This window comes from Ornithorhynchus anatinus, chromosome 3, assembly GCF_004115215.2.
Source record: "Ornithorhynchus anatinus isolate Pmale09 chromosome 3, mOrnAna1.pri.v4, whole genome shotgun sequence".
Classification (NCBI taxonomy): domain Eukaryota; kingdom Metazoa; phylum Chordata; class Mammalia; order Monotremata; family Ornithorhynchidae; genus Ornithorhynchus; species Ornithorhynchus anatinus.
In genome coordinates, this window is record NC_041730.1 from 124,337,150 (window position 1) to 124,364,615 (window position 27,466).

The 27,466-nt window shown below is 56.0% G+C and overlaps 1 protein-coding gene across 4 annotated transcripts; it reads right to left on the reverse strand.

Annotated features, from left to right (window-relative positions):
* Positions 1-6,666: 6,666 nt before the first annotated feature.
* On the reverse strand, positions 6,667-27,039 carry ZFYVE27 (zinc finger FYVE-type containing 27). Of its 4 annotated transcripts, none has more exons than XM_029060854.2 (13): positions 26,934-27,039; positions 25,129-25,326; positions 20,827-20,897; positions 18,572-18,758; positions 17,681-17,776; positions 17,278-17,390; positions 16,586-16,716; positions 16,098-16,169; positions 15,563-15,583; positions 15,287-15,431; positions 11,871-11,917; positions 10,315-10,396; positions 6,667-8,311 (listed from the first exon to the last, which is right to left on the reverse strand). In XM_029060854.2, exons 2-13 carry the CDS (start codon positions 25,323-25,325, stop codon positions 8,247-8,249), a joined length of 1,227 nt encoding a protein of 408 aa, XP_028916687.1. In that variant the 5' UTR covers position 25,326; positions 26,934-27,039; the 3' UTR covers positions 6,667-8,246. The 4 variants fall into 4 exon arrangements, with proteins under 4 accessions (XP_028916687.1, XP_028916688.1, XP_028916684.1 ...); XM_029060855.2 differs by lacking the exon at positions 26,934-27,039 and adding an exon at positions 25,890-25,941; XM_029060851.2 differs by lacking the exon at positions 26,934-27,039 and adding an exon at positions 25,737-25,828.
* Positions 27,040-27,466: the final 427 nt, after the last annotated feature.

Sequence of the window (27,466 nt, forward strand, 5' to 3'; positions counted from 1 at the left end):
TAGCTCCATCATTGCAGGGAGGCCCCGTGGAACTTGCCTGCTCCAGTGTAGGATCCTGCTCTCCAGGTTTTCAAGCTTGCTCCCTGTCACTGTGACTCTATGACACCATCCTTGTCCCACCTTTCTCAAGCAGAGGGGCCTGAACTCCAAACTCCCCCAGGGCCTCTGTGGAGAAGCAGGTCCCACTGTGGAGGAGCATGGATTCTGGCCAGGCTAGGAGCAAGGAAGGGATGATGATCATCATCATCATAATGATGGAATTTAAGTGCTTACTATATATCAAGCACTGTTCTACGTGCTGGAGTAGATACAAGCTAATCAGGTTGGGCACAGTCCCTGTCCCATATGGGGCTCACCCTCTTAATCTCCATTTTACAGAGGAAGTAACTGAGGCACAGAGAAATTGAGTGACTTGCCCAAGGTGATACAGCAGACAAATGGCAGAGGCAGGATTGTGCTTCTGACTCCCAGACCCCTGCTGTGGGGGTGGAAGAGGGTGGGCACAGAGGTGGCACCAGCCAGTACTCCCAAGGGGGCTGCAGCCTAAAACCCCTGGCCCAGCACCTCATCTATTCCCACCCCCATCCTAGCCCTTCAGTCCTCACCAGGAGCAGAGTGTTAGGAAAAGAACCCCAGTAAGAAAAGATGGGATTGGGCCTGGTTTACAGGTGGAGCATCCAGATGGGACGCCCTGCAAGCCTGGCACTGATGGGGCATAAATTAGCTTTTCCAGACAGACAGGTGGCCCAACCGCAGCATCGGCTACTGGGAGAGCCAACTCTTCCCTCTCCTCCACCACAAAGGGCCCTGCATCACTGTGCCCTGAACACCTGGGTTTCTCAATCCCAACCTTGTCTCCTTCTACCCGAATCCTTGATCAAATATTTATGGATGGCTCCTTGACCAGTGGGGAATATTTATGCTCAGAGCAGATAAACATGGCCCCGGGCCCGCTCCTGGCTCCAGCACAGAGCCGGCCTCTATCGTTAGGTCTGCTCGGTCCTGCCAGCTGGGAAGGGGTCTGGGCCCCCCCATCTCACCGTATGTCACACTGCCCAGCGAATATCCAGAGTCCTCTGGGTTCTCAAACTACCTGCCTGGGCCTCATAGTGGAGTCCAAGACACTCCTGAGGGAGAACCCTAAGCTTCAATCCTTGACCCACTTTGTTCCTCTAGGCTCTCTCCCACTCCCTGACTGGGCTGGTCCTGCCCATCAAGGCCCACATCTCCGTGCCAGGGACTGTGCTCGGAACTGTGCTCACAGGAGCAGGGATATTCATTCAATCATATTTATTGAGCGCTTACTGTGTACAGAGCATTGTACTAAGCTTTTGGGAGAGTACACTATAACAATCAACGGACACATCCCCTGCCCACAATGAGCTTACAACCCAGAGGGATATGTTGGGTGTGTAATAATAATAGGTGTGGGTATATCATAATAGTAATAATGTGTTAAGTGCTTATTACCTGCCAAGCACTGTACTAAACGCTGGAGTAGGTGCAAGATTGGACACAATCCTTATCCCACATGGGGTTCATAGTCCAAAGGGAAGGGAGAATGGGGCTTGAATCTAAAAGCAGCACGGCCTAGTGGATAGAGCACGGGTCTGGGAGTCGGAGGACCTGGGTTCTAATCCCAGCTCTGCCCTGTGCCGGCCGTGTGACATCGGCCAAGTCATTTAACTCCTCTGTGCCTCAGTTATCTCATCTGTAAAATGGGGATTCGATCCTATTACCGCCTACTTAGACTGTGAGCCCCATGTGGGACAGGGACTGTGATCAACTGGATTAATTTGTATCTACTCCAGTGTTTTAGAACAGTGTTTGGCACATAGTGCTTAACAAGGACCTTAATTGTTGAATCCCCATTTGATAGATGACAAAGTTTGTTGAATGCAGAGAATATGTCTTCCAATCCTGTAAAATCGTACTCTCCCAAGTGTCCATAGTACAGCGCTATGCACACAATCAATAATATGTATTATTATTATTGACTGAGAAAACTGAGGCACAGAGAAGTTAGATGAGTTACCCAAGGTCACTCAGCAGGCAAATGGCCAGTCAGTCAGTCGTATTTATTGAGGGCTTACTGTGTGCAGAGCACTGTACTAAGCACTTGGAAGAGTACAATATAACAATAAACAGACACATTCCCTGCCCACAGTGATCTTACAGTATAGAACAGGGGGCTGGGATTAGAAGCCAGCTTCTCTGACTCCCAAACTGGTATTCTCTCCAGAAAGCCAAGGGGGGTTGGGGGTGACAGGGCTGGGGGGGGGGGGAGGTTGTGTGTGTTTGCGTGTGTGAGAGGGAGAGAGTGTGTTTGTGTGCAGATGTTGGGTGGCACGGGAGGAAAGGAGACAAAGATCCTGGAAAAAATCTCTGATTAGATCCCTGGCCTGGATTTGCCCTTTTCAAAGAACTCAGGGATGTGAGAGGGGATTGCCCCCCCTCCAAAACCCCATGCCCCCCAACCCCCCGCCGACCAAACCCTGTTCCCAGCTTCCTCCCCTGCCATCCTCTAGACCTGAATATCCGCCTGCCGCAAGCCCTGCCCAGACCCTCCCTAACCCCAGCCCCGACGGGGTCCGACTCTCTGCTCTCGCCAAGGGGGTCACATTCCTGAGCTGCTTCAGAGACCGCAATCCCGGGGAAAGTTCACTCCTTGGGAAATCCAACATGGGAGCCGACCCTGCGGACACTGCTGTGGCTGGAATGCGTGGCCGGGCCAGCCGTCCCCGCCCCCAGGCCGGCCCTGATCCAGCCCCCGGCCCCAGCTGGGGCCGGGGGTCAAGGGATGGCGGGCAGAGAGGGAAGTTGGAGGCTGGAGCAGTGTCCAGAAGAAGGCTGGGGGTGTCTAGAATCCCTCAGCCACAGTGGACTGAGAGGAACGTGCAGCTTTTGGGGATGCTGGGAGCCGCAGCCAAACACTGACACATCAGAGACCCGTGGCTATGGGGCTGCAGAGAGGGGAGAGGGGAGAGGGCGTTCAGGGATGGGTGGGCACCGGGCTCCAGATCCCCCCCGGGGCCCCCGCTGAGAGCCTCAACAGCCCCTGCCCCCACTTCCGGTGAAGGGGCCGCCCCGCTGACATTCACCTCACACAAGGGGTCCAGAAACACCCTGAAGACCAAAGGCACAAAGTCAAAACATTGTTCACACTTTCTCACGGGATCCCGGCACTCGGAGGAAAGGTGAGTCCCTCCAGCCTCTGGCCCCGGGGGGAGCCAAGGCAAGAGGGCAGGGCCGCTGCCTTGCCAATCAGAAAAGGCATCCATCGGTCTCTCGGATGGTCCGAGCCCTAAAGACTCGAGCGGTGCTGGCCAGGGAAGCTGATGTCATCCAGGTCCGGCCTGGAGAAGGCCAAGGAGGTCAGCCCGATGTCAAAGCTGGGGTTTCGGGTGTTGCTCCCCAGCCCCCAGAAGGAGAGGCCCTCGGAGTGACACGGGGGTGACCCGGTGGGGCCTGTGTTAGTGGTGGGGTTGGGGGTCCCCAATCCGGAAATCAGCAGTTAAATTTCTGGAGACCCCACCGTGGGGCCTGCTTAAGGTTAGCGATACAGATGCAAGTTAGACAGAGACATATCACGCTAGTGCACCATTCCTCTCTGTAGGAGACACCCACCCAGTCCTCCTAAAGCAGCACGCTTGTGTAGGGAACTCAGACCCTCCAGTCGCCTTGGCCTCCTTTCTGGGACCGACCCCATCCCCAGAATCCTCTTAGCTCAGCCCAGCAGCCCCAGAACTACATCAGCTGAAACTCGGACCCTCTGGGTGGCCATGCCCCACCCCAACAGGCCTGCCGCTCTGCCCCAGAGTGCCCGGGGGGCCCCGAGTGGCAAACCCTGGGCTCTGCCTAGCCGCCCCCTACAAAGGGCCAGGAGTCCTTCCGGTTCCTGGCCTCTATGGACGACGGCTCCCTTCTAGCGCTACACGCTGTAAGTGTTCAGTAGATACGACTGACCCAAGTGTCTCCTTGAGAGTTTCCCAGGCTACCTCCTTTCGGAATGCCCACTCAGGGTAAGACTGAGGCACCCGAATACATGAGGCTGGAGGAAGCCACCACAGGGCTGAGAGGAAGCTTCCGAGCCGTACCTGGGGGCCACGGGGCCGGCAGTGCCCGCGGAGCGGACGGCGGGGCGTGGTGCCGTCCGGTCTGGGGTCTCACGCGGTCCGGCCTTCCCACCCCTCTCCCGGGGCCACAGTTCCGCTGCCCAGCAAACGGTCCGCTTGGAGGCCTCCCAGCCGCTCCCCCCCTCCTCTGTTTAATCGCATTACCATCTCCCCTGGTCTTCTGCTAGTGGTTCCCAAAGCATTCGTCGCACGGTCCAGTGAAAGAGCCCCCTGATCGGGTCTGGCCGGCGTCCAGGTCAGGAGAGCCAAACGGGGACGGGCTTCCTCTCTTCCGCCGTTGCCAGGGACTAGCGGCTTGCAGTGGCCCTGAGCGAGGGGAGAGGCGGGCGGGGAGGTGGGAGGCTGGACCGTTGAAGGATCGGGACATCCCCCGTTCCTGACACCACAGACCCCGGACAGAAGACTCACTCCGCTCCCGATGCACTTTCCGCTATGCCCTCAGACCCGGCGCCTAGTAGAATGCAGGACCCAGAGTGGTGAAGGGCGGAGGCAGTGTTCCCGGTGTCCCAGTGCCCCACCAGAGAAGCGGCGTGGCTCAGTGGAAAGAGCCCGGGCTGGGGAGTCAGAGGTCGTGGGTTCTAATCCCGGCTCTGCCACTCGTCAGCTGTGTGACTTTGGGCAAGTCACTTCACTTCCCTGGGCCTCAGTTCCCCCATCTGTAAAATGGGGATGAAGACTGTGAGCTCCACATGGGACAACCTGATTACCTTGTATCCCCCCCCCCCCCAGTGCTTAGAACAGTGCTTGGCACATAGTAAGCGCTTAACAAATGCCAATCATCACCATCATCATCATAATAATGTTGGTATTTGTTAAGCGCTTACTATTCTAAGCGCTGGGGTAGACATAGGGGAATCAGGTTGTACCACGTGGGGCTCACAGTCTCAATCCTCATTTTACAGATGAGGTAACTGAGGCACAGAGAAGTTAAGTGACTTGCCCACAGTCACACAGCTGACAAGTGGCAGAGCCGGGATTCAAACCCATGACCCCTGACTCCAAAGCCCGTGCTCTTTCCACTGAGCCACGCTGCTTCTCCATAAGCAGCCCCTCAGCTCTTCCCTGGCCCCTCTCCTCAAGATCCCTACCCACCCACCCTGCTGACCAGGACTGAGGCTCTCACACTGACTTTTTCAGTCATAAACTCCAACTCCTAGACCATAGGCAGGGAATGTGTCTACCAATCCTGTTATATAATATTCTCCTAAGCGCTTAGTACAGTGCTCTGCACACAGTAAGCACTCAGTAAATATGATTGTGCTTCCTCAAATAGAGGAGCAGCATGGTGTCGTGGATAGAGCGCGGACCTGGGAGTCAGAAGGTCATGAGTTCAAATCCTAGCTCGGCTACCCGTCCGCTGTGTGACCTTGGGCGAGACACTTCTGTGTCTTAGTTACCTCATCTGTAAAATGGGGATTGAGACTGTGAAACCCCACATGGGACGAGGAACTGTGTCCGACTTGTTTGTAACCACCCCAGCGCTTAGGACAGTACTTGGCACACAGTAAGTGCTTAACAAATACCATAATTATTGTTTGGGTGCCTCTCCCTTAAATAGATGTATGTCTGTGTACACATATACACACTCTCTCTCTCTCTCTTCTCACTGCAGGCCCCTCATACTCCCTTGAGCCCCCAGCTTCTGGCCCTTCCCACGTCCCCAGTTTCTTCCGCCCGCACACCGTGTTGGACTCATTTCCTCGAAGGGATTAGTTGAATTTTTTCCGCCCCCATCCTGAGGCTGTGCTGCTCGGCTCCCGCCAGATTCACCGCCTTCAGTGCAGCTGTCGCCTGAGGCTCCGGCCCTGGGCCGCCTCTACCCTCTGCTGGTGAAACCAAACCGCCGTAGGCTCCTCCGGTGACCCCCAACGAGACGGCTCCATTGGCTTCCCCTTGGGAAAACTGGCTCCAGGTTCTTAAATCAATCAGTGCCATTTATCGAGCACTTACCGTGTGCAGACCACTATACCAAATGCTTGGGAGAGCGCGATGCAATCACCGTTACACTCCACAGCGGCCCTGCAAAGCCTTATCGAAGGCACATCTCCTCCAAGAGCCCTTCCCTAAGCCCTCCTTTCCTTTTTCCCCCTTCCTTTCTGCACCACCCTGTCTTACTCCCTTTTCATGGATTCAATTTATTCAATCGTATTTATTAAGCGCTTACTGTGTGCAGAGCACCCTACTAAGTGCTTAGGAAAGTACAACAATAAACAGCAACACTTATTAACCCCCCAACCCCATCCCCCCCCAGTCCTACAGCATTTACGGTCATATCCATATTTTATTTATATTAATGTCTCTCTCTCCCTGTAGACGAGAAGCTCACTGTGGGCAGGGAATGTGTCTATTTTTACATTGTGCTCTCCCAAGCACTTAGTAGTGTTCTGCACACAGTGAATGCTCAATAAATACAACTGACAGGGTTGACCACGTCATCAAGCGAACGTGGTGGAGCCTGGGGGTTCTCAGCCCAGGTCCTGGGGCAGAGCCGGAGGGGGGTCGGGGAGCGTCTAAACCACAAGAGGCCTGGTGCTGGTTGGTAGGGCGTTTTATTGTGATTTTTCCATATATACATACATTTCCAGCTAGACTTTAGTTCATTTCCAGTGTAAAGCAGAGAGCGACTGAGCCCTTGTGCCACCGGGCGGGCAGCCCGGTGAGGTGAGGGACGCTGAGGCTGAGCTGGCACTTGGGCAGGCACCCAGAGCTGACCCTCAGCTGACCGCTAATAGGCCATTCCATCTGGACAACGCACTTCCCGTCCCTCCTCCTGCCTGCCAACCGTGCCCAGGGCAGAGAAACCGGAGCAGCCCCGGTTGTCCGTGGCCCACGGACCAGTGTAATAAATAAATAAATAGCTCTAGGGCAGAGACCTGCCTGAGGAAAAAGGGGAGGAGGAGGAATGGAGGGAAGGGATCGGGGAAGCCTTGCCCAGAATGAAGCCAGCCAAGGGGCCGTGTGGCTTCAGGGCCACTCTCCCCAGGCCCACTGGGACCTCCCGGGGGGCGGGGCGTAAGCTGGGCGGGGGCCAGAGAGCCCTCACCTCAACTCAGCAGAGGGGCAGTGCTGCAGGGGAAGCCAGGACCCTCACCTGTCCCGCTGAGCCACGGCAGGGGGAAGACATGGGGCCGGAGCTGGGGGAGCAACCGAATGCAAGGAATCAAGCAGAGTTCTTGGGCTACCCAATCGAGTCGGGGCTCCTGCGCTCAACAGTGTGAAGCCAGGATCCTCCAGACCTTAAGGGACGGGGGTTTCTGGGTGGCACTGGGTGGCCAAGCTCAGAGGAGCTGAGGAACAGGGCTATGTCTGCCATCAATCCCGGGGAACAATCTAGAGTCTTTCCAGGGGACGGGGCGCGTTCTTCCCCGAGTGAGTTGTCCGGCCACCACGGGTGCTGTCACTACTTCATTCTCCTCAGATGGGCTGCGGTAGGTAACGGCTCCATTCCTGGCCTCGCCCTGCGCTTGAACCACTACCTGCTCCATACCAAAATCTCCTAGAGAACCTCTCCCCCTCCCACATAGGCCCCGCTGACTCCCACAACCCTCCCAACTGGTGCCACAGCTGCCCACCAGCTACCACTATCACGGTGGGTCCTGGGAAGAAGCAGAGTTCCAGGATGGAGGCTGACCCCATCCAGAACAGACGTGCAGCCGCGACTGGGCCTATCTCACAGCTACCCTCTGCCCAGGAAGGGGTTATGAGTCCCCTTCCAAAAGCCAGGAAGGAGCTCAGAAAACTGTGAATTCAATTCCTCCCTAGGCCCCGTTTCCTCAGGACCCACCGATCTGGTCCAAGAGGCCGGAACTGAGAAGAGGATTCAAGTCCCCGGCAAGGCAGAGGCTTCTCAGCCAAGGGATTGGATCTGTGCTGACACCTCAGCCTTGCGGGGAAACAAAAGTAGGAATTGGAACTATTTCCTGCCCCTCGGGGCAGGTGACAGGTGAGAGAAGACCCAAAAGCCCTTCTTATACCGTCCACCACCTGGCAAGAAGGGATAGGGGAGGGGAAGGAGAGGGGGAACCTAGCCTCTGGCCTCCGGTTTGGGTCTAGGGGGGAGAGGGCGGCGGCGAGGAGATACAGAACCGACAGAAGCCTCCTGGGCTCTTCTCACTTGCTCAAAGTCTGGTTACACGAGGCGCACACAAATACCGTCTCTCTCTGGGCATCGGGGGCTGAAAGAGAGAGAGAGACATGGGGGGATTGGAGGGGGTTAAGGAGGAACAGGGCCCTGCTCTGGCTTGGGGGCTCTTCTCGGTCATCCTGCCGCTCAGTTTTTCCACCTTCAAGGAGGGGAGCCCGGGAGGAGGGGAGCTGAAGCCCCAGGAGAGGTCTTCAGGTCCCGATAGCACTTCAGTTTCCTTAAGGATTCTGCCCCTTCCAGTAATGCGCTGTCCCAGGAATGACCTCAGCTTCCGCCCCGGTGGTCTCTCTCTCTGCTCTGAGCCTACAGGCCGGATCGGCCCTCCGGGCTGGAGTCGGAGACTGGGGATATAAAAAGCAACACCTAACACCTCTCTTGGTAGTTGAGCAACGCCGATATGTGGTCGGAACAAGATATGTGGTCGGAACAAGAGCGGAGGAACTATTTCGGAGTTTCACCCGAGGAAATGTGTGGAGCCGACAGAATTCCGGAAGTCTCCGGGGGATCCTGCCGTCCAGCTGACTGACCCCTCTAGCCACAAATCCGCTGACTCTTCTGTTGGTGGATGCTGGATGACAGGGTGAGCCAGAAGTGTCGAGTTCCATGGCTCACTCGGCTCCCACCCGTGGCGTCCCCGCCTGCAGACTCACAGTCAGTAATAATAATTGGGGGATTTATTAAGCGCTTACTCAGTGATGAAGACTGTGAGGCCCACATGGGACAACCCGATCACCTTATATCCTCCCCAGCGCTCAGAACAGTGCTTTGCACATAATCAGCATTTAACAAGTGCCATCATCATTATTATATGAGGAAATCAGGTTGGGCACATTCCCTATCCAACATGGGACTCGCAGTCTTAATCCCCATTTTACAAATGAGGTAACAGCCCCAGAGAAGTGAAGTGACTTGCCCAAGGTCACACAGCAGACAAGTCGCAGAGCCAGGAGAGGAACCCAGGTCTTTAATAATATTATTAATAATAATAATAATGATATTTGTTAAGTGCTTCCTACGTGCCAGGCACTGTTCTAAGGGCCAGAGTAGATAGGAGATAATCGTGTTGGGCACAGTCCCTGTCCCACACAGGGCTCACGGTCTTAATCCCCATTTTACAGATGAAGGATCAGAAGCCCAGAGAAGTTAAACGACTTGCCCAAAGTCACACAGCAGACAGGCAGCAGGGCCGGCATTAGGAGGTCTCATTAGAGCCACTCGGTCCTTCTGACTCCCAGGTCTGTGTTCCATGCATTAGGCCACACCGTTTCTCAACAGTTGGCGTGACGACGGGGCAGTGCCGGGCTAAGCTAATGGGCAGACTGAGAGTGCAGGGCAAGGAGGGATCGTCTCTAAACTGTGGCAGGGGAAGTGTCAGAGCCCTCAACTCGCAGAGCTCCGCAAACCCGGGGAGGCTCTGGAGAGGGGCCAGAGGGCCACTTCCTGGCTGCTCCCAGAAACATTTCCCCAACACGTTAGGACCTGGGAGAGGGTCCCCCTCCTCCATCCCAGGAGAGGCAGAAGCGGCAGCTCAGATGCTAAATGGGGCAAGCAAGAGCTGCCTGCTTGCTTCCGACTGCAATCCGTAACCTTGACTGTGGGCTATATAGCCTTCGGCGGTCTGGGCTCTAAGCAACCTTAAAGATCGTTTCCTTCCCTATGCATCATCATGACATTTAAGATTAATCAGGGTCCAGCTGATGACGGGACCAACGTTCCACAAATAGGGCAAGTCATCTTCCTTGGAGGGCACTATTTTATGGAACTTTCTACCTAGGTCAGCGGAGTTTCAGCCTGGCACGCGGTCCAAAGTATCCTTTTTAAAAAAATTAGCATTTTGTAAATGCGGTCGTTGTAGCGCTGGTGAGGTCTGATGCACTTTTGGATTTCCACTCACTGGAGGCGATCACCACCCAGGGTGAGGAGACCGACGGAATCTCTGGAAGTTCGGCCATGGCTCTGGGAGTATTCCACAGGCTCTGGACTGAGGGAGCCCCTCCCTGCCCCCCTCCCTTCCCACCAGGCTCCTCCACTCACCTGTGGCTCCCATGGAAGACTTGGGGACCTTGAAGGAGCAGCATCGGGAACAAAAGCTATTGCCACAGTTACTACAGCTCCTCTGCAGAGACAAATCCCCCGACCCCAAAAAGAAGCATCAAACACGGCCCTTGGGGTCACAGGGGTTATTGTTCCCACATTCTTCACCCCCACGACCCGATCCTCTCACCCACGGCTCCTACGAGCTTTTGCCTCAGCCTCTACAGAGAGGCTGATAATATTTGCTGAGCACGTACTGGGTGCAGAGCACTGTACTAAGCACAATATAACAGAGTTGGAAGACACACTCCCTACCCACAATGAGCTTACATCTAGAGGGAATAATAATTGTGGGCTTTGTTAAACACCACGTGCTAAGCGCTGGGGCAATAATACTAATAATGATGGTAACTGTTAGGCGTTTACTGTGTGCCAAGCACCGTTCTAAGCGCTAGGGTAGATACAAGGTCATCAGGTTGCCCCACGTGGGGCTCACAGACAATCCTCATTGTACAGGTGAGGTAAAGAAATGAAGTGACTTGCCCAAAGTCACACAACTGACAAGGGGGGGTTGGCTACAAGATAATCAGTTCAGACCTACTCTGTCCCTCATGGGATGACCCCAACCCCGCTGGCAATTTCCAGCTGCTCCCCAGTCCAGGTTAAGGCTTTAATACTCGGTTCCAGATGTATGGGGCAGAGGGGGAAGCAGGGGGACCACTGGGGATGGGTGAAGGAGACGGCAGCAGTGGAAGTCCCCGAGGGCAAGGAAAGCTGGTCCCCGAGTCGCCTCTAGAACCTGCCTCGGCACTCCCAACCTAATCAGGTCGGCACCACAGCAAAACACCATGGTAAAAAAGGAGAAGCCAGCAGGCCCTCTGGTAAATAATAATAACAACTGGTATTTGTTAAGTGCTTACTACGTGCAAGACACTAGGCTCTGGGGTAGATACAAGGTAACTGGGTTGGACACAGTCCTTGTCCCACAAAGGGCTCACGATCTTAATCCCCATTTTCCAGATGAGTGAATTGAGGCCTCAGAGACTGTGTCCAACCTGATTAACTTGTATCTACCCCAGCTTTTAGAACAGTGCTTGGCACACTGTAATAATTTAACAAGTACATTTTTATTATTATTGAGTGAAGTGACTTGCCCAACGTCAGACAGCAGACATGTGGCAGAGCCAGGATTACAACCCAGGTCCTTCTAAATGCTAGGCCCATGCTTTATCTACTAAGCCACGCCACTTCTCTGGTGCCTTGGGCCCTGTTTAATTTCCTCCCCAAGCCAACAGAAGGGCTAGAAATAGCACTTCCTGCAGTGAGCAGACATGTAGCCTGCTCAGCCTGGCATCCCAACCCCTGGCCTCTATAGCCCTCTGAGTCCTGATGCCTCCAGCCACCCCCCCAGCCCTCCAATCCACTAAAGGGAGGTCGAGAGGGAAAACAATGCGCTCACGCCAGCAGGCCGTGAAGCAGGGACCAGCTTGGGCGAGCAGGCGATGGCGTGTTTGAGACGAGCGGGGTCCAAGAAGTCGACCTGCTCCGAAACTCACCCTCTTCTTGAGCACCGAGAAGGTGGCGGAGCAGCCAGTGCAGTTCCCTGAAAAACGGAGGGAGGTAGTGAGGTCCGGTGCAGCCTGCCCTCAGCCCCTTCTCCCCTCCACTGAATTTCCCTTCAGGTCCCTCACCGAGGCTCCCCACCGGCCCTAGCCTGGAGCAAAGCGCACTCGCCTTCGACTCGACAGTTCGATCCGGGGACCCTCCCGAGGCCTCGGAGCCAAGAGCACCAAGAAACGGGCTCTACCAGAGAGAAGACCTCTTTCTTTTCCCCCGTCTGTGAAAGCCCCACCATCACCAGCCACGAGTCCGGTCTTTACCTGCCTCCTGAGCCTAAGAGGCACAACCCAGTGGGGAGGAATAAAAGGGAGCAAGTCAGGGAGATGCAGATGGGAGTGGGAGAAGGGGAAAGGAGGGCTTAGTCAGGGAAGGCCTCTTGGAGGAGATGGGCCTTCAATAAGGCTTTGAAGGGGGGGAAGATAATTGTCGGTTGGCCTTGAAGGACGTTCCAGGCCTGAGGCAGGATGTGGGCGAGGGGTTGGCGGCGAGAAAGACGAGGAATGAATCCAGACTCTGCCAACAAAACCCTTGACTCTTCCTCTGGACAGGTCGATCAAGAAATAGAGCCCTATGGGCCGCATTTATAATCCTCCCCCAACTCTTCCTCCCAACCTTGGGAGGCTGTTGACCGGTGAATCTACTCACGTCAGTAAGTAGAGCAGAGTTGCCCAGGGCAGACCATCTATAGGAAATGCTTTCACACAGTGGGGCTGCTCCAGGGCCAGGGAACTGGCAAAGAACGTTGTCCGTTCACTTGAGGCAGGAGGAGGAGGAAGAGGAATGGTACTTTCGGGCGGAGTCCTCCTTTCTCCAAACCCAGTGACCCCACTGTCTGCCGATCTTGTCTTGGCTTACAGCAGAACTAGAAACCCAGACCCGCTGTCGGGTAGGGACTGTTTCTATCTGCTAACTGTACTTTCCAAGCACTTAGGACAGTGTTCTGCACACAGTAAGCGCTCAATAAATACGACTGAATGAAGTAAAGGTTGAGCTGCCGTGGGGAAGCGGTGAGGGTGGAGCGGGGAGAAGGGGAAGGAGTGAGAAGACCTACCCTTGCAAAGAATCCCAGCGTGTTGAAGAATGCAGGGGGCAAGGAAGGCAAGGAAACCAAAAGGACTCCAGGGAGAAGCAGAACTGGCAGGAGGTTGGGGAGGACCGACACCCTACTGAAGAGAGGACAGCGGCAACTTCAGGCCCAGGCTGCCGACCGACCACCACCCAACCGTTTTGCTGAGCCCTGTGGGTCCAGTGAGAAAGGTCCGAGGCAGACGGGATCTACAGACCCGATCGGCACGAGCGGCAGCCAGGAGAGGGGCTGCTCACCCACGGGGTCGAGGAATCGCCAGAATGTAGGAAACCAACAGGAGGGAGGGGGAGATGGGACTGAGCTGAGAAGACCCTTCTTGTTCATAACAGGTTCAAGGGGCCTAAGGTGAGTACGCCAAGAGGACCAGAAGTCATGGGAGAGCCACTCCCATGCTCCTGTGGTCCTCTTCCTGACCCAAGAGGAAAGCACATATAGCAGGAATGTGTCTGGTCTAGGGGAGAAAAAGAAGAGACATGAATAATAATAATGTTGGTATTTGTTAAGCGCTTACTATGTGCAGAGCACTGTTCTAAGCGCTGGGGTAGATACAAGGTAATCAGGTTGTCCCCCGTGAGGCTCACAGTCTCTTCATCCCCATTTTACAGATGAGGTCACTGAGGCCCAGAGAAGTGAAGTGACTTGCCCACAGTCACACAGCCGACAAGTGGCAGAGCCGGGATTCAAACCCATGACCTCGACTCCCAAGCCCAGGCTCTTTCCACTGAGCCACGCTGCTTCTGTAAAAGTGAGTCTGGAGAGCCCCGCTTAGTGCTGCTGCCAGTATGAGGTGGCTGGGCTAGTGAGGCTGGGGCCTTTGCCAGGGGAGTTTGAAGACCAGTGCAGAAGGTGAGAATGAAGAGAAGAGGGGGCCGACGATAATAATAACAATAATAATTATGGTATTTGTTAAGCACTTACTATGTGCCAAGCACTGTTCTAAGCGCCGGGGTAGATAGAGGGTAATCAGGTTGTCCCACATGGGGCTCACACTTTTACAGATGAGATAACTGACGGAAAGTGAAGTTAAGTGACTTGCCCAAGGTCACACGGCAGACAAGTGGCAGAGCCGGGATCAGAACCCATGTCTCCTGATTCCCAAGTATGTTCTTTCCACTAAGCCACACTGCTGTTTCTAGGCCCCGGGTGCTCTAGGGCGAAGGAACAGGTAGGTTCTAGTGGCACACGAATAAACAAGAAGCCCAGAAGGAGCTGTCATTTTTTTCTTCTTCTTTTTTTAAATGGCATTTGTTAAAGCGTTTACATTTCGGGCACTGTACTAAGCTCTGGGGTGGATACAAGCGAATCAGATCGGACACAGTCCTTTCCCACATGGGGTTCACTGTTTTAATCCCCATTTTACAGATGAGGTCACTGAGGCACAGCGAAGTTAATTGATTTGCCCCAGGTCACAGAACAGACAAGCGGCAGAGCCGGGATTAGAACCCTTCTGACTCCCAGGTCCACGGTCTAACCGCTAGGCCACGAGAGATGGGGGCCATTTGTCCGCCATCCGTCCCCGCTGGGCTGAGGGGTGGGCAGCCCCCAGGTCATCTCCTCCAGGTTCCTGAAAGACGGGCTGATGCCACACTGGGATGGTCAAACTGACTCCAACGCTCTCAGAAGCGTCGGGGCGAGTGGCCCTCGCAGGGGGTCTGAGTGGACCCTGGGGGGTACCAAGAGGCTTGTGTTAGAGCAGAGAGCCCCAGGGGGTCCAAAGCTGAGAGAGGGACCATGAGAAATCGCAGAGGCCTGCTGGATCACAAAGGCTCCCTGGGGAGAAGAGTTCACAGTCAGATTCTGCTCCCGACGGGGCTCTCACCTTCTTCTTGGGGGATGCCCCCGGGGAGGGTCAGAGCCTGGGAGCCGGGCAGGAAGGTGCCCAGGAGACCAGCTCCGCTCAGGCCGAGCCCCCGGGGTTGGGCCGGTAGAAAACCAAACCCGACGAGGCTCGGGTTGGAGTTGGGCCCCGGCTATGAGCCCGTTGCAGCTGCAAGACGGCGGCGCCTTGGAATCCAAAGAGAAACAGACGGGAGGGGGAAAGCCAGGGTACTCCTTGGGGCCTGGACTGGGGCCCCATCCCTCCAACCCCAGCCTTCCCGCTGATGAGGGTTCAAGGTCAGAGAAGAGCAGAGGACAGCGGGAGAGGGCCGTCCCATCCTCCACTTCCGGAACCCCACCCGGAGGTGTCGATGCTTCTCCGCCCCAACCCAGACGCTCCCACCGCTAAGCTCCCGGACCGGCAGCCCGCGACCCCGCCCCCCGTACCAAAATTGTTGGTGGGGTAACGCTTGCGGAGCCGCTCGGTGAGCCGGGACACCCGGCTGCGCAACACCTCGTTCTTGCTCATGAAGCCGTTGTCGTTCAGGGCCAGGTCGTACTCCACGGTGCAGGGGGAGCCCTCGTCATCCTCCTGCAGAGACAGCGAGCCCCCGCTCGGACGTAGCCAACACCCTACCCCGGGGCCGGAACGGACCCGGCGGTCAACGACCGGCCAGACCCCCCACCACGCGGTGTCCCCCGCCCCATCCCGGCGGTACTCACCAGCACCACCAGGTGAGTCTCCTGCCTCCCAGGGTGCCGGGGAGAAGGAGAGAGAACAAGGACAGAGCGACAGATAGCAAGGAAAAAGAAGGAGCTGCTACGGAACGTGGGCTCCCTAGACCGACCCGGCCAGACGGCGGGAGCAGGGGACCGGGGTAGGGGATAACCTTCCCGGACGGGCCCCTCCGGAGCTCCGCGCCGGCTGGGCTCCGCGCCCCGGTGGAAGGAAGCCTTCCGGCTAAAAGAAGTGGGTCCTGACTCTCGGAACCATTCCTGCCAGGGAGACCCAACCCACCCCCCCAAAATGGACGGCCTCACAAGCTGCAGCTGGCAAACCAGGGGCTTGCCGAGAGGGCCCCGAGTAGGGAGACGGGGCTCTGGGCCTCTCCGTTCCGGAGGGAAGGTCGGTCTCTCCGGCCCCTTCCTCTTAAGAGAACGAGAGGACAGAATAGAAGGCTCAGGATGCTCAGAGACAACAGACTGCAAGCCCACCGGTTCGCAGGGCAACAGGGGCTACTCCCGGCAGGGAACCCACCTCGATCGCGTCTTTAAACTCTTCATCTGGCTCCGCCTCCTCTGCCTCTTCCACACTGCCTGGGGTGAGATCCTGACAAGCGGAGTCCAGCAGCGCAATCAGAGCAAGCCAAGATGACCCACCCCACTCACGCCGCGAGGGGAAGGGACCCCCCCCACTCCATCCCGAGAGCACTTCCCCGGAAGAATACCTATAAGCATCAACCCCCTCCTCCCCCAGACCTTTGGGCCGGAGGGCAGGGGATTGGTCCAGCTGCAGAAGTGGAGGGCAAGGACACAGTGACTGACAACACCCAATGGGATTACAGCCAATAGGTCCACCCACCGGCCTAAGAGCCCAGGGTCCCAGAGCAGAGCCATGTTGAGGCTGGGGGAGCATCGGAGAGGCTGGGCCAAGAAGATGCTCCGAACCCAAGGGAGAAGCCGAGAGAAGCCATAAGCATCCCCGAGGAAGGAAAGGGGAATCTCCTAGCCGGCCCGGGGACTCACCTCGGTGGGGGTGGGAGGGCGTTCTGGCAGGGCTGCTCTCTCCCCATCATTGGGTTCCGGAGTCTCGTGGGGGGTCTCCAGTACCTTGGGGCTCAGCCGTCGCCGGAGGGCAGCACGGTACTCGCCTACCACTGCATTCAGGGAAGACGGAGCCAGTGGATGGCATTGGGGGGAAAGAAGAGACAAACCCATCCTGCGCCCCTCTGCCCAGTCTTCAGGCACATCCGGGGCCTGCCCATCCCTCTCCGCATCAACCCCAAACTCTCCCTATGTCACAGGAAACAGGCCCCTGCCCTGCCCACAGAGGAGGGAAGCCCCAGCGGGGAGGGGCTGGGGTAGAAGGAGAGGGGCAGACAACCACGGAATCCCCATTCCCATCCAGAGCCCCTGGGCGCGGGTTGGGGAGTGGGGAGAGGCCAGGCCAGCCCGGTCACATCGTGTTGCAGAGTCAAAACCACGGTCTCCGGAGATACGCAAGCACCAGCTTCCTTCCATCGCTACCCAGCACCCACCAGGCTGTTGTCCCTACCCAGCGGACGGTGGGAGAGGGGGCCAAGCGGTCTGATGCTGCCTCCGTGTGGAATACAGGGGCACGCGTCAGCCTGGACTACTCTATGGGCTTTCCCGCAGCTAGCGCGGGCTGGCTCCTCCACGCCCAGTTCTCTGTCAGTCTCCCCAAGGAGTTTACTCACCTCTGTAGAACTCCCCGTTGCCCAAAAAGAGGGTGCTGTTGAGAAGGGTAAGGACCCAGCAGAGGGGCAGCAGGTAGAGCACGCAGACCGAGCCCAAGAGAACCCCATAGAACCTGGGGAGGTGGGACGGGGGGTGGAGAAGGACAGAGAGAGCAGAGCGAGCTCAGACACCAATGGGTCCTGGCCCGAACCCAAGGGGAGGATGGGGGGGGCGACCCATGAACTCCCCCGGGGGGGCCTCCTGCTCATTTGCTTTTGGGGGAATTCTTCCGCCTCTCCTCCCGCCCCCATCCACCCGCCCACCTCTCTCTCCCTCGCGGCAACGGCCCGGCCTCGACGAGGCCCCGAGTTCGAATGCCCACCGAGCTGGAGGCTGGCCGGGGAGGGGAAGCGGGGAACTTACTGCGATGACACGACGGGCTTCTCCCAGTAGAGCACCCGGTAGGCCGCCTCGCAGTTGCAGCACAGGCGGCTCATGAAGGCCTCCAGCTGGATCAAGCTGCGGAGACATCGACAGGCAGCCCTGAGTGGCCAGGTCCCGCTTCAAACTTGGGCAGCTTTTAGGGCATCTTATCGGTCGATCGTATTTACTGAGCGCAGAACACTGTACTAAGCTCTTGGGAGAGTACGATACAACAACTAACAGACACCTTCGGTCAGTCTATCGCATTTATTGAGCGTTTACCGTGTGCAGAGCACCGTACTAAACGCTTGGGAGAGCACAATACAACAATAAACAGACACATCCCTGCCCACAAGAAGCTTACCGTCCAGAGGGCTTGAGGTTTACAGTCTGATGGCTCCCAGAACTATTTCCCCCGACCCACAACTTGAGCTGTGGCTAGTGGAGTTTATGGCTTTATAAACCGACCTGGCTTTGGGACTCCCCTGACTCACCCACCTCGGCAGTGGCACTGGAGACCAAGACCAACTCTGTTACGCTGTACTCTCCCAAGCGTTTAGTTCAGTGCTCTCCACACAGTAAGTGCTCGATAAATACGACTGATTGAGGGACCAACTGGAGTGTCGACTCCCTGTGGCGTGGGACCCTGTCCCGTCGATACTCTGTACTTCTCTAACGCCTATCTACAGTGCACCACACCAAGTGAGCGCTCCATAAATCCTACTCTAACTTGATCCATGAGCCTCAGACCAAGCTCTGGAGTGAATTCCCCATTTGCCACTGGCCCGGCCACCATTTTGGGAAGCATCGCCCCCTCCTTTCCGGCCACAGGTGCCCCTTGGGCCTTCAAGAAACCAGACACCGGGACCCCTTTCCCTTGTTTCTACTCACAAGCTCTTCACCTCAGCCACAGCCTCGGGCCGTGACAGCCGGACTTTCTGCAGGTCCTCCCGGCGCACGCTGTGGTACCTGCGTCTCACCAGTTCGGGCTCGGTCAGCCGGGCCCGGCACGTTTCCTGTAGGTAGCCCAGCAAGGCGGGCACCGAGATCAGCAGGGCCCCCATAGAGAACCACGCGCCTGTGGGAGCCAAGGAGGAAATTGGGGGAGGGGAGGGCGGTTAGGCCGGTAGGAAGGGCGCAGGGGGCGGGGAAAGGTCGTAGAGGATTAACAGGCTCCTCAGGCAGTTTGGGATCTTCCTGAAAGTCCCCAACGCTGGAATCCCGGAACTAAGGGCTCAGGCTGCAGCCAAGGCAGGAGAATCAGGAGTACAAGGGAGGGAGGAGACACCATAAGCTGAGCCATCCCCCGATGGTTTCTGGATTCTGAAACAGCCGCCTTGCTGATTTGCCCTGGACTCAAATTCTCTCGCCTCCCCAAGGGACAGGAGTAGAGGACGGGGAGAAGTTCCAAGACCTTGGCTTGGCCCTCTGGTCCCCAAGACCTACGTTTCAAATGAATCAACACACGCCCTCTGTCTCGGTCCACCTGCTCACGGTCCCCACACGATCACAGCACCGGGTTGCTTGGATCCAGAGAAAGGGGGAGATGCCCATAAAGGGCTTCCCGAGCCCCTACTCAGCCCCCCATCTGTGCCCGGGGCCCTCGCGGCCCGGATAGCCCAAGAATACCCGGGACCCTGCTGCCCACCCCACTGGTCACTTATGTGCCCTCTTACAAGATGGCTTTGTTCACCTCAAACTGCAGTTCTCTAAGACAAGTTAGCTTTAGGAATCTAGTGAAGCACTTGGGTTCTTCAGCTTCCCAGCCCCCCTGAAGCCCCTTCCCACTACAGTCCTTCCTTGATGGAATCAGGACAGCCCGCGGGCCCTGAGCGGCGGGACTGGGTCCGGCACATCAAAGCTGAATCAGGTCGGATTCCGGCACCCGTGCAATCCCCGCTGCTTTCTTCTCAGGCCTCTATGTGCGGAAATCCCAACAGCATGCATGTACGCACACATGGGACTTGCACACACATTCACACACACACACACGTTTCCAGAGACTACCGGACTACAGTCCCAATAGCCCACTCTGACCACATGTACTGTTATCCTAGAATGCAGGGGCTGTGTTCTTGTGGAACACGTGTTAACCTGAGCCCAATACCAGACACCAGACCGCACTGCATTCATGCAACTGCACAGGGTGGGGAGACTATCCCCTAAAGCTGCTCTTGTGTCCTCACCAAAACACAGCATGAAAGTGCACGTGCTAGCAGAGTAGCATGCAGTCAGAAGCCTCACATGTGACTAGGACATTCCCTAGACTCCTGGCCCCTCCCCAAAAAGCTGAGAAGGGGGAGCCATTGCCCCCACAGTGCCCCTCTCATGGGGTGGGCAACCTCTGGGCAGGTTCATGGGGGATGGGTATTTGCTAAGCGCTTACGGTACGCCAAGCATTGTTCTAAGCGTGGGGGACACACAGTCATCACGTTGTCCCCCCATGGGGCTCACAGTCTTAATCTCCATTTTACAGATGAGGTAACTGAGGCATAGAGAAATGAAGTGACTTGCCCAAGGTCATACAGCAGACAAGTGGGGAAGCCGGGATTAGAACCCACAACCTCTGACTTCCAAGCCCAGACTCTTGCCACTAAGCCATGCTCTTCCTCCAGGATGGATGCCCCCCACGACAGTCGAGCACCCAGTCATGTGCCCATGTCTTTGGCCCCAGTTTCCTGGTCACTCCGCCATCCTGCTCCCACCAGCTGCAACCTTTCTAGTCCGGGTCCTGTCTCGGGTCCTCCTGGAAAAAACCCACGCGGAAGCTGGGCGTGGGCTGAGGTCTCGGCGGCAGAGGCGGGAGCTGGGCACAGGCTGGGCCCTTGGGCCTGGAGTTGGGGCTGGATGTGAGCAGGGGTCAGAAGCCTGGAGCCGTGCTTACCGCAGCGATGAATGTTTGTGGCCGTGCAGGGGCACAGTCAGATCGGGGTGAGGTAAGGGGGTGAACGGCTGTGGGACGGGGGCAGAAAGTAACCAGAGGCAAGTTGGGAGGCGGTGGTGAAGGAGGATCTTCTTTGGTACCTTTTACTTCCTCCTCCCATCCATATTCCTTTCCCCACCCCAAATAAGCTCTCCCCCTCGTTCGTTCCCATGCTCAAAATGAAACAGTTGGCACAACACCCCTGTCCTCCGCTGGATCTTACCTTCATTCAGAGTGAGGAACAGGAAGTTGAGTCCCAGACAGGTAAGCAGTGAGCACAAGGGGGCCTGCCACCTAAAATATAGAAATCTCTGGTCAGTGGAGAGGACACAACGTAGCGAAGGCCCTGCGAGAGACAGAGAGAGCGCAAGAGAGCGGGAGAAAGAATGAGACGGAGGGAGGGGAAGGAGGAAGAAAAATTATAAAAGATCTACTCTCTTGTCTGGACAACTGAGGTAGCCCCTAGGAGCCTAGAATCAGCCCAGCTACTAGCCCTCAGGATGGAAGGATTGAAAAGTCAAATTCTCTCTGCAGTCCAAGGAAGGTGAGCCCCCCAGACCACACTCCACTGCAGCCAGTTGGCTTTTAGCACCCTTTTCAACTTGTCCATTAGCACGTAAGCTCCTTGAGTCGCGTGCTCCTCTTGCATTTCCCAAGCACGCTGCCTTCAGGAGGGCACCTACTACCAACCCATGACCGAGTTCTCCCTGGGGCCAAGCAGCCTCCACCTGAAGGAAAAGCCTACCTCCAGGAAGCTTCCTGGAAAATTCTGGTGTGATCAAGAACAGACCAAGGGGAAAACCTGCCCCAAATCCACGGCCTCTTCATCCACAAGCCATCGGCAGACTAAAAACCAGAGGGTGGGATGTTCTTTTTTTTTTAATGGTGTTTGTTAAGTGCCTGAAACAGCAATTTTGAAACAGCGCGGGCCTGGGAGTCGGAAGATCATGGGTTCTAATCCCAGTTCCTTCACGTGTCCGCTCGGTGACCTTGGGCAAGGCACTTCACTTCTCGGTCCCTCAGTTACCTCATCTGTAAAACGGGTATTGAGACTGTGAGCCCCACATGGGACGGGGACTGTGCCCAACCTGATTTGCTTGTATCCACCCCAACACTTAGTACAATGCCTGGCCCATAGTAAGCACTTAACAAATGCCACAATTACTATTATTATCATTCATTCCATAGTATTTATTGAGCGCTTACTAGTGTGCAGAGCACTGTACTAAGCGCTTGGAATGGACAAATCGGCAACAGATAGAGACAGTCCATGCCCACTGACGGGCTTACAGTCTAATCGACTGTATCATCATTACCAAGCACTGTTACGGAGCACTGGAGTAGAAACAGGGTGGTCAGGTTGGACACAGTCCAAGTCCCACATGGGGCTCAGTCTTAATCCCTATTTTCCAGATGAGGAAACAGGCACAGAAAAGTTACATGACTTGTCCCAGCTCAAACAGCAGACAAGTATCAGACACAGGATTATAACCCAGCTCCACTGATTCCATGACCCATGATCTTTCCACTAGGCCACGCTGCTTCATTTGGAAGACAACTAAAGAGCGGTTTATTTGGTCCCAAGCTTTACGTACTCTTCTTCAATTTCAGTCAATCCCTCCTCCACTCTACATTTCTGGAATAAAACAAGTTTTCTAATAGGCCCTGTATTCATCAGCTTGGCTTAGTGGAAAGGTCACGGGCTTGGGAGTCAGAGGACCAGGGTTCTAATCCCACCTCCGCCTCATGTCTGCTATGTGACCTTGGGCAAGTCACAACTTCTCTATGTCTGTTACCTCATCTATAAAATGGACATGGGACAACCTCATTACCTCATATCCACCCCAGCGCTTAGAACAGGACTTGGCACATAGTAAGCGCTTAACAAATGCCATAATTATTATTCTGATTATAACTCTGTCTTCCCCCGATTTTTTCATCACTGCAGACGGCACCCCCATCCTCCCTGACTCACAAGCCCTTAACCTTGTTGTTATCCTCAACTCCTCTCTCATTCCTGTCCCACATGGGACAACCTGATGACCCTGTATCTCCCCCGGCGCTTGGAACAGTGCTGGGCACATAGTAAGCGCTTAACAAATACCACCATTATTACCGTATTATTATTCACTCATTCAATCGTATTTATTAAGCACTTACTGAGTGCAGAGCACTGTACGGAGCGCTTGAGAAAGTACACTACAACAACAAACAGTGACATTCCCTGCCCACATCCAGCTCACAGTCTAGGGTGGGAAAGAGACATCAATACCAATAAATAAAATTACAGATATATGCAAAAGTGCTCTGGGGCTGGGAGGCCGGGGGAAGAGCAAAGGGAGCAAGTCAGGGCGATGAGGGAGGGAGAGCGAGATGAGAAAAACCCACATATTCAATCTGTTGACAGATTCTGTTGTTTCAACCTTCACAACCTGGCTAAAATCCTCCCTTTCACCTTCGACCACACTGCTACTTGGTTAATGCAAGGTTTTATCCTAGCCCACCTAAATTACTCTATCACCCTCCTTGCTGACTTCCCTACCTTTTGTCTCTCCCCACTCCAGTCCATGACCCATGATCTTTCCACTAGGCCACGCTGCTTCATTTGGAAGACAACTAAAGAGCGGTTTATTTGGTCCCAAGCTTTACGTACTCTTCTTCAATTTCAGTCTGCTGCCCGGATCATTTTTCTACAAGACCATTCAGTCCCCCACTCCTCAGGTATCTCCAGTGGTCATCCACCCACCTTCAGATTACACAGAAACTCTTTACCATCGGCTTTAAAGCGCTCAATCACCTTGCCCCCTCCTGCCTTACCTCGCTGCTTTCCTACTACGTCAACCCAGAGGGCACACTCCGCTCCCCTAACGTCAATCTTCTCGCTGTACCTCCGTCTCATCTATCTCACTGCCAACCTCTCGCCCCCGTCCTGCCTCTGGCCTGGAATGCTCTCCTTCTTCATAACTGACAATCATCTCCCCATTTGCAAAATCTTATTAAAAGCCCATCTCTTCCAAGAGGCCTTCCCTGACTACGCCCTCATTTCTCCCATATTCATCCCTCCCTCAGCCCCACAGCATTTTTGTGAATATCTGTAATTTATTTGTTTTTACCAATGTCTGGCTCCCCCTCTAGACTGTAAGCTTGTTTTGGGCAGGGAACACGTCTATTTATTTTGTTAATGAGATGTACATCACCCTGATTCTATTTATTTGCTACTGTTTTAATGAGATGTTCTTCCCCTTGATTCTATTTATTGCCATTGTTCTCGTCTGTCCGTCTCTCCCGATTAGACCGTAAGCCCGTCAAAGGGCAGGGACTGTCTCTATCTGTTACCGATTTGTACATTCCCCGTCAAAGGGCAGGGACTGTCTCTATCTGCTACCGATTTGTACATTCCAAGCGCTTAGTACAGTGCTCTGCACATAGTAAGCGCTCAATAAATACTATTGAATGTCTATCAACTTTGTGGTATTGTACTTTCCCAAGAACTCAGTACAGTGCTCTGCACACAGTAAGTGCTCATTAAATACAAATGATTGATTCAGTTGGTAATAAAGGACAAGGTCAGGTCGTTCTTCAACAGCAAGAGAGAGACGAGCACAGATGATTGCGAGCCCTCTGATGATCTTGAGGTACTTCACTGCCTAGCACACACTAAAGGCTTGAGAAATACCGGAACTTCAAGAAACCTCAAAGGAAACAAAACCTGGCTTGCAAAACGTCCCAAATCTTGCATTGCCCCCAACAGATGGCAATGTGCGACTTCAAAGAGAGAGCTACTCCAGGGCGCAGAAATTCCCAAGAAGACATTAGCCCTTCAAGGGGGGGCTCAATCTTGCAAATGAGACCACCTGGGTTTGGGCTGAGATCGAGGATTCGAAGAAACAACCGCTAAGGTCCATGCTATTTTCATCTCTTCCCCATTCCACGCTGGAACAAGAGAGGAGGCCTGACCCTGGGGGGTTAATCTAGCATCACCTTAGAAGCAGCGTGGCTCAGTGGAAAGAGCACGGTCTTGGGATTCAGAGGACGTGGGTTCTAATCCTGACTCCGCCACCTGTCTGCTGTGCGACCTTGGGGGAGCCTCTTAGCTTCTCTGTGCCTCTGTTACCTCATCTGTAAAATGGGGATTAAACTGTGAGCCTCAAGTGGGATAACCTGCTTACCTTGTATCTACCCCAGCATTTAGAACAGTGCTCGGCACACAGTAAGCGCTTAAACACCATAATTATTATTATTTTTATTATACATCCCACCACCCAAGGCCTCCCACGGCTGTAGCGCTGTCATTCCTGAAGTTTTAGGAACGTAGGCTGCCCCCTCTGACTCAGTGTCTGCCCGAAAAGCTTTCGGGCGGGCCACTGCCTGGCAAACCTACTCTTGCCCACATCACGGCAGCTACCAACGCTGCCGGATTGAGAGTCAGGAGGATGGAAGGGCAGAAGGGCGGAGAAGGCAGGGAGGAAGGGGTGGGGTGTGAGATGGGAGAGGAGGAAGCCGAGGAGCCCAGCCAGGCCCTTACCTGAGTAAATAGCGGATGCCGTCGCCCGCGTCCCTGACGGGCTCCAGGTAGATCTCCAGCCTCTTGTAAGACAGGACCAGGTTGAAGAGGTCAAATGCTGGAGACTTCACCGGGGTCGGGGAAGGATCGGGATGGGGCTCGGCCATGACGGTGGGGCTCCTCTCTGCCCCGGTCCCCTCCCGCTCTGTCCCGTGCATCCTACAAAGAGCAAGATGGTCACGGCAGGCAGACCCTCTGGCTGGGGCAACACCTTATTCACCCCACCTGAAGGAAGGGGGTGGAGGGAGGAGCGGTGGCACACAGGATAGAGAGTGTAAGCGAACCCCCAGGGACTTTCCCCCAACCCCTTTCCCCCTTGCGAAATGCTAGTTTTCTCCCCGCCAGCCACAGGACGACCTCTAAAACCTCGGAGTCCTTCAGCCGCTCCACCAGCAACGAACCAACTGCCTTCCTCCCTGAGGTCCAAACCGGGCTTGCCCTTCATCCACTGAGCTTGCCCCCCATCTCCCTAAGGCAAAACTCAGTGGAAAGAGCAGCGAGTCCCCTTTGTTTCTCCCCCCACCTCTAACTCCCAAATTCGAGCTGGCCCACAGGCTACTAGGCTTCACCTTCTGCGGGACCTCCTGGGGCAGTACCAGGGCATGCAGCCGTCAGCACCAGGCCTGGCCTGGGCTCCCAACCCCTGTCGGTCCCCCAGGCCAAGGGGCGAGTAAGAAAGCGACTGGGCCGGTCCCACGGAGGGCCAGAAGCCCCTCCCTCACCGGTCCACAGCGCAGGCTCGGGAGGCCAACCGAGAGGGGGGGTGGAGAAAGCAGATTGGTGTCCCGGAGATGGAGGGAGAGGATGGAGGGGAGAGGATGGGGGGAAGAGGGTGGGGGGAAGAGGGTGGGGGGAAGAGGGTGGGGGGGGAGAGGATGGGGGGAAGAGGGTGGGGGGAAGAGGGTGGGGGGAAGAGGGTGGGGGGAAGAGGGTGGGGGGAAGAGGATGGGGGGAAGAGGATGGGGGGAAGAGGATGGGGGGAAGAGGATGGGGGGAAGAGGAAAAGGGAAAGGTGAAGGGGGAAAAAGATGAGGGAAAGGTTGGGGGAGAGGATGGAGGAGAGGATAGTGGAGAGGTTGGAGGAGAGGATGGGGGAGAGGCTGGGGAAGAGGCTGGGGAAGAGGCTGGGGAAGAGGATGGGGGAGATGCTGGGAAAGAGGATGCAGGAGAGGTTGGGGGGAGAGGATGGGGGGAAGAGGATGGGGGGAAGAGGATGGGGGGAAGAGGATGGGGGGAAGAGGAAGGGGGAAAAAGATGGGAGAAAAAGATGGGGGAAAGGTTGGGGGAGAGGATGGAGGAGAGGTTGGAGGAGAGGATGGGGGAGAGGATGGGGAAGAGGATGGGGGAGATGCTGGGAAAGAGGATGCAGGAGAGGTTGGGGGGAGAGGTTGTGGGGAGAAGATAGTGGAGAGGTTGGGGGGAGAGGATGGGGGGAGAGGATGGAGGAGAGGATGGAGGAGAGGATAGTGGAGAGGATAGTGGAGAGGATAGTAGAGAGAATAGTGGAGAGGATAGTGGAGAGGTTGGGGGAGAGGCTGGAGGGGAGAGGATTGGGGGGGAGAGGCTGGGGGAGAGGATGGAGGGAGAGGATGGGGGCAAGGATGGGAGAGAGGGTGGGGGGGAGGGTGGGACAGAGGGTGGGGGAGAGGGTGGGGGAGAGGGTGGAGGGAGAAGGTGGAGGGGAGAGGATGGGGGGAGGGCGGGGGAGGCCCAGCGAGGGTTTGTGGGCTAAGCAGGGGAGGGGAGGCGCGTGCGCAGAGGCTCACGCTGCTCGTCCGGTCCTGGCCGGTCCTGGCCGGTCCTGGCCGGTCCTGGCCGGTGGCGGCGGGCGGCGGGTGTCGCGTGTCCGGCCCGGTCGGCCCAGCCCCCCCCCCCCCCCCGGGCCGGGGCCGCCGCCTCGCCCACTTCCGCTCCCCTGGCCGCGCCGCCCGTCCACGTGACCTCTACGTCATCGCGCCGGCCACGCCCCCGCCCCGCCCCGGGCGATCGACCGGCGCCGGCCTGCAGGGGGCGCTGCGGCCGGGCCCGTCCCCTCCCCCCCCCCCCACCCGCAGCCGTTTATTCATTCAGTCAGGCGATATTCATTCACTCAATAGTATTTATTGAGCGCCTACTGTGTGCGGAGCACTGGGCTGAGCGCTTGGGAGGGACAATTGGGCCACGGAGGGAGACCGTCCCTGCCCAACCACGGGCTCACGGTCTAGGAGGGGGGAGACAGACCACAAAGCAAGGAGTCAGGCATTCATTCATTCAATCATACTTATTCAATAGTATTTATTGAGCGCTTACTATAAGGTTG

What these genes read in the sequence shown, in the direction of transcription:
- ZFYVE27 (XM_029060851.2), bottom strand. Translation starts at nt 25,771, where the DNA reads ATGCCCTGGTACTGCCCCAGGAGGTCCCGCAGAAG. An exon ending in GGCATCCGCTATTTACTCAG is followed by an intron (nt 20,898 to 25,128) that starts GTAAGGGCCTGG and finishes TCTATATTTTAG; the next exon opens with GTGGCAGGCCCCCTTGTGCT. An exon ending in GCCCTCCCACCCCCACCGAG is followed by an intron (nt 16,170 to 16,585) that starts GTGAGTCCCCGG and finishes TCCGCTTGTCAG; the next exon opens with GATCTCACCCCAGGCAGTGT.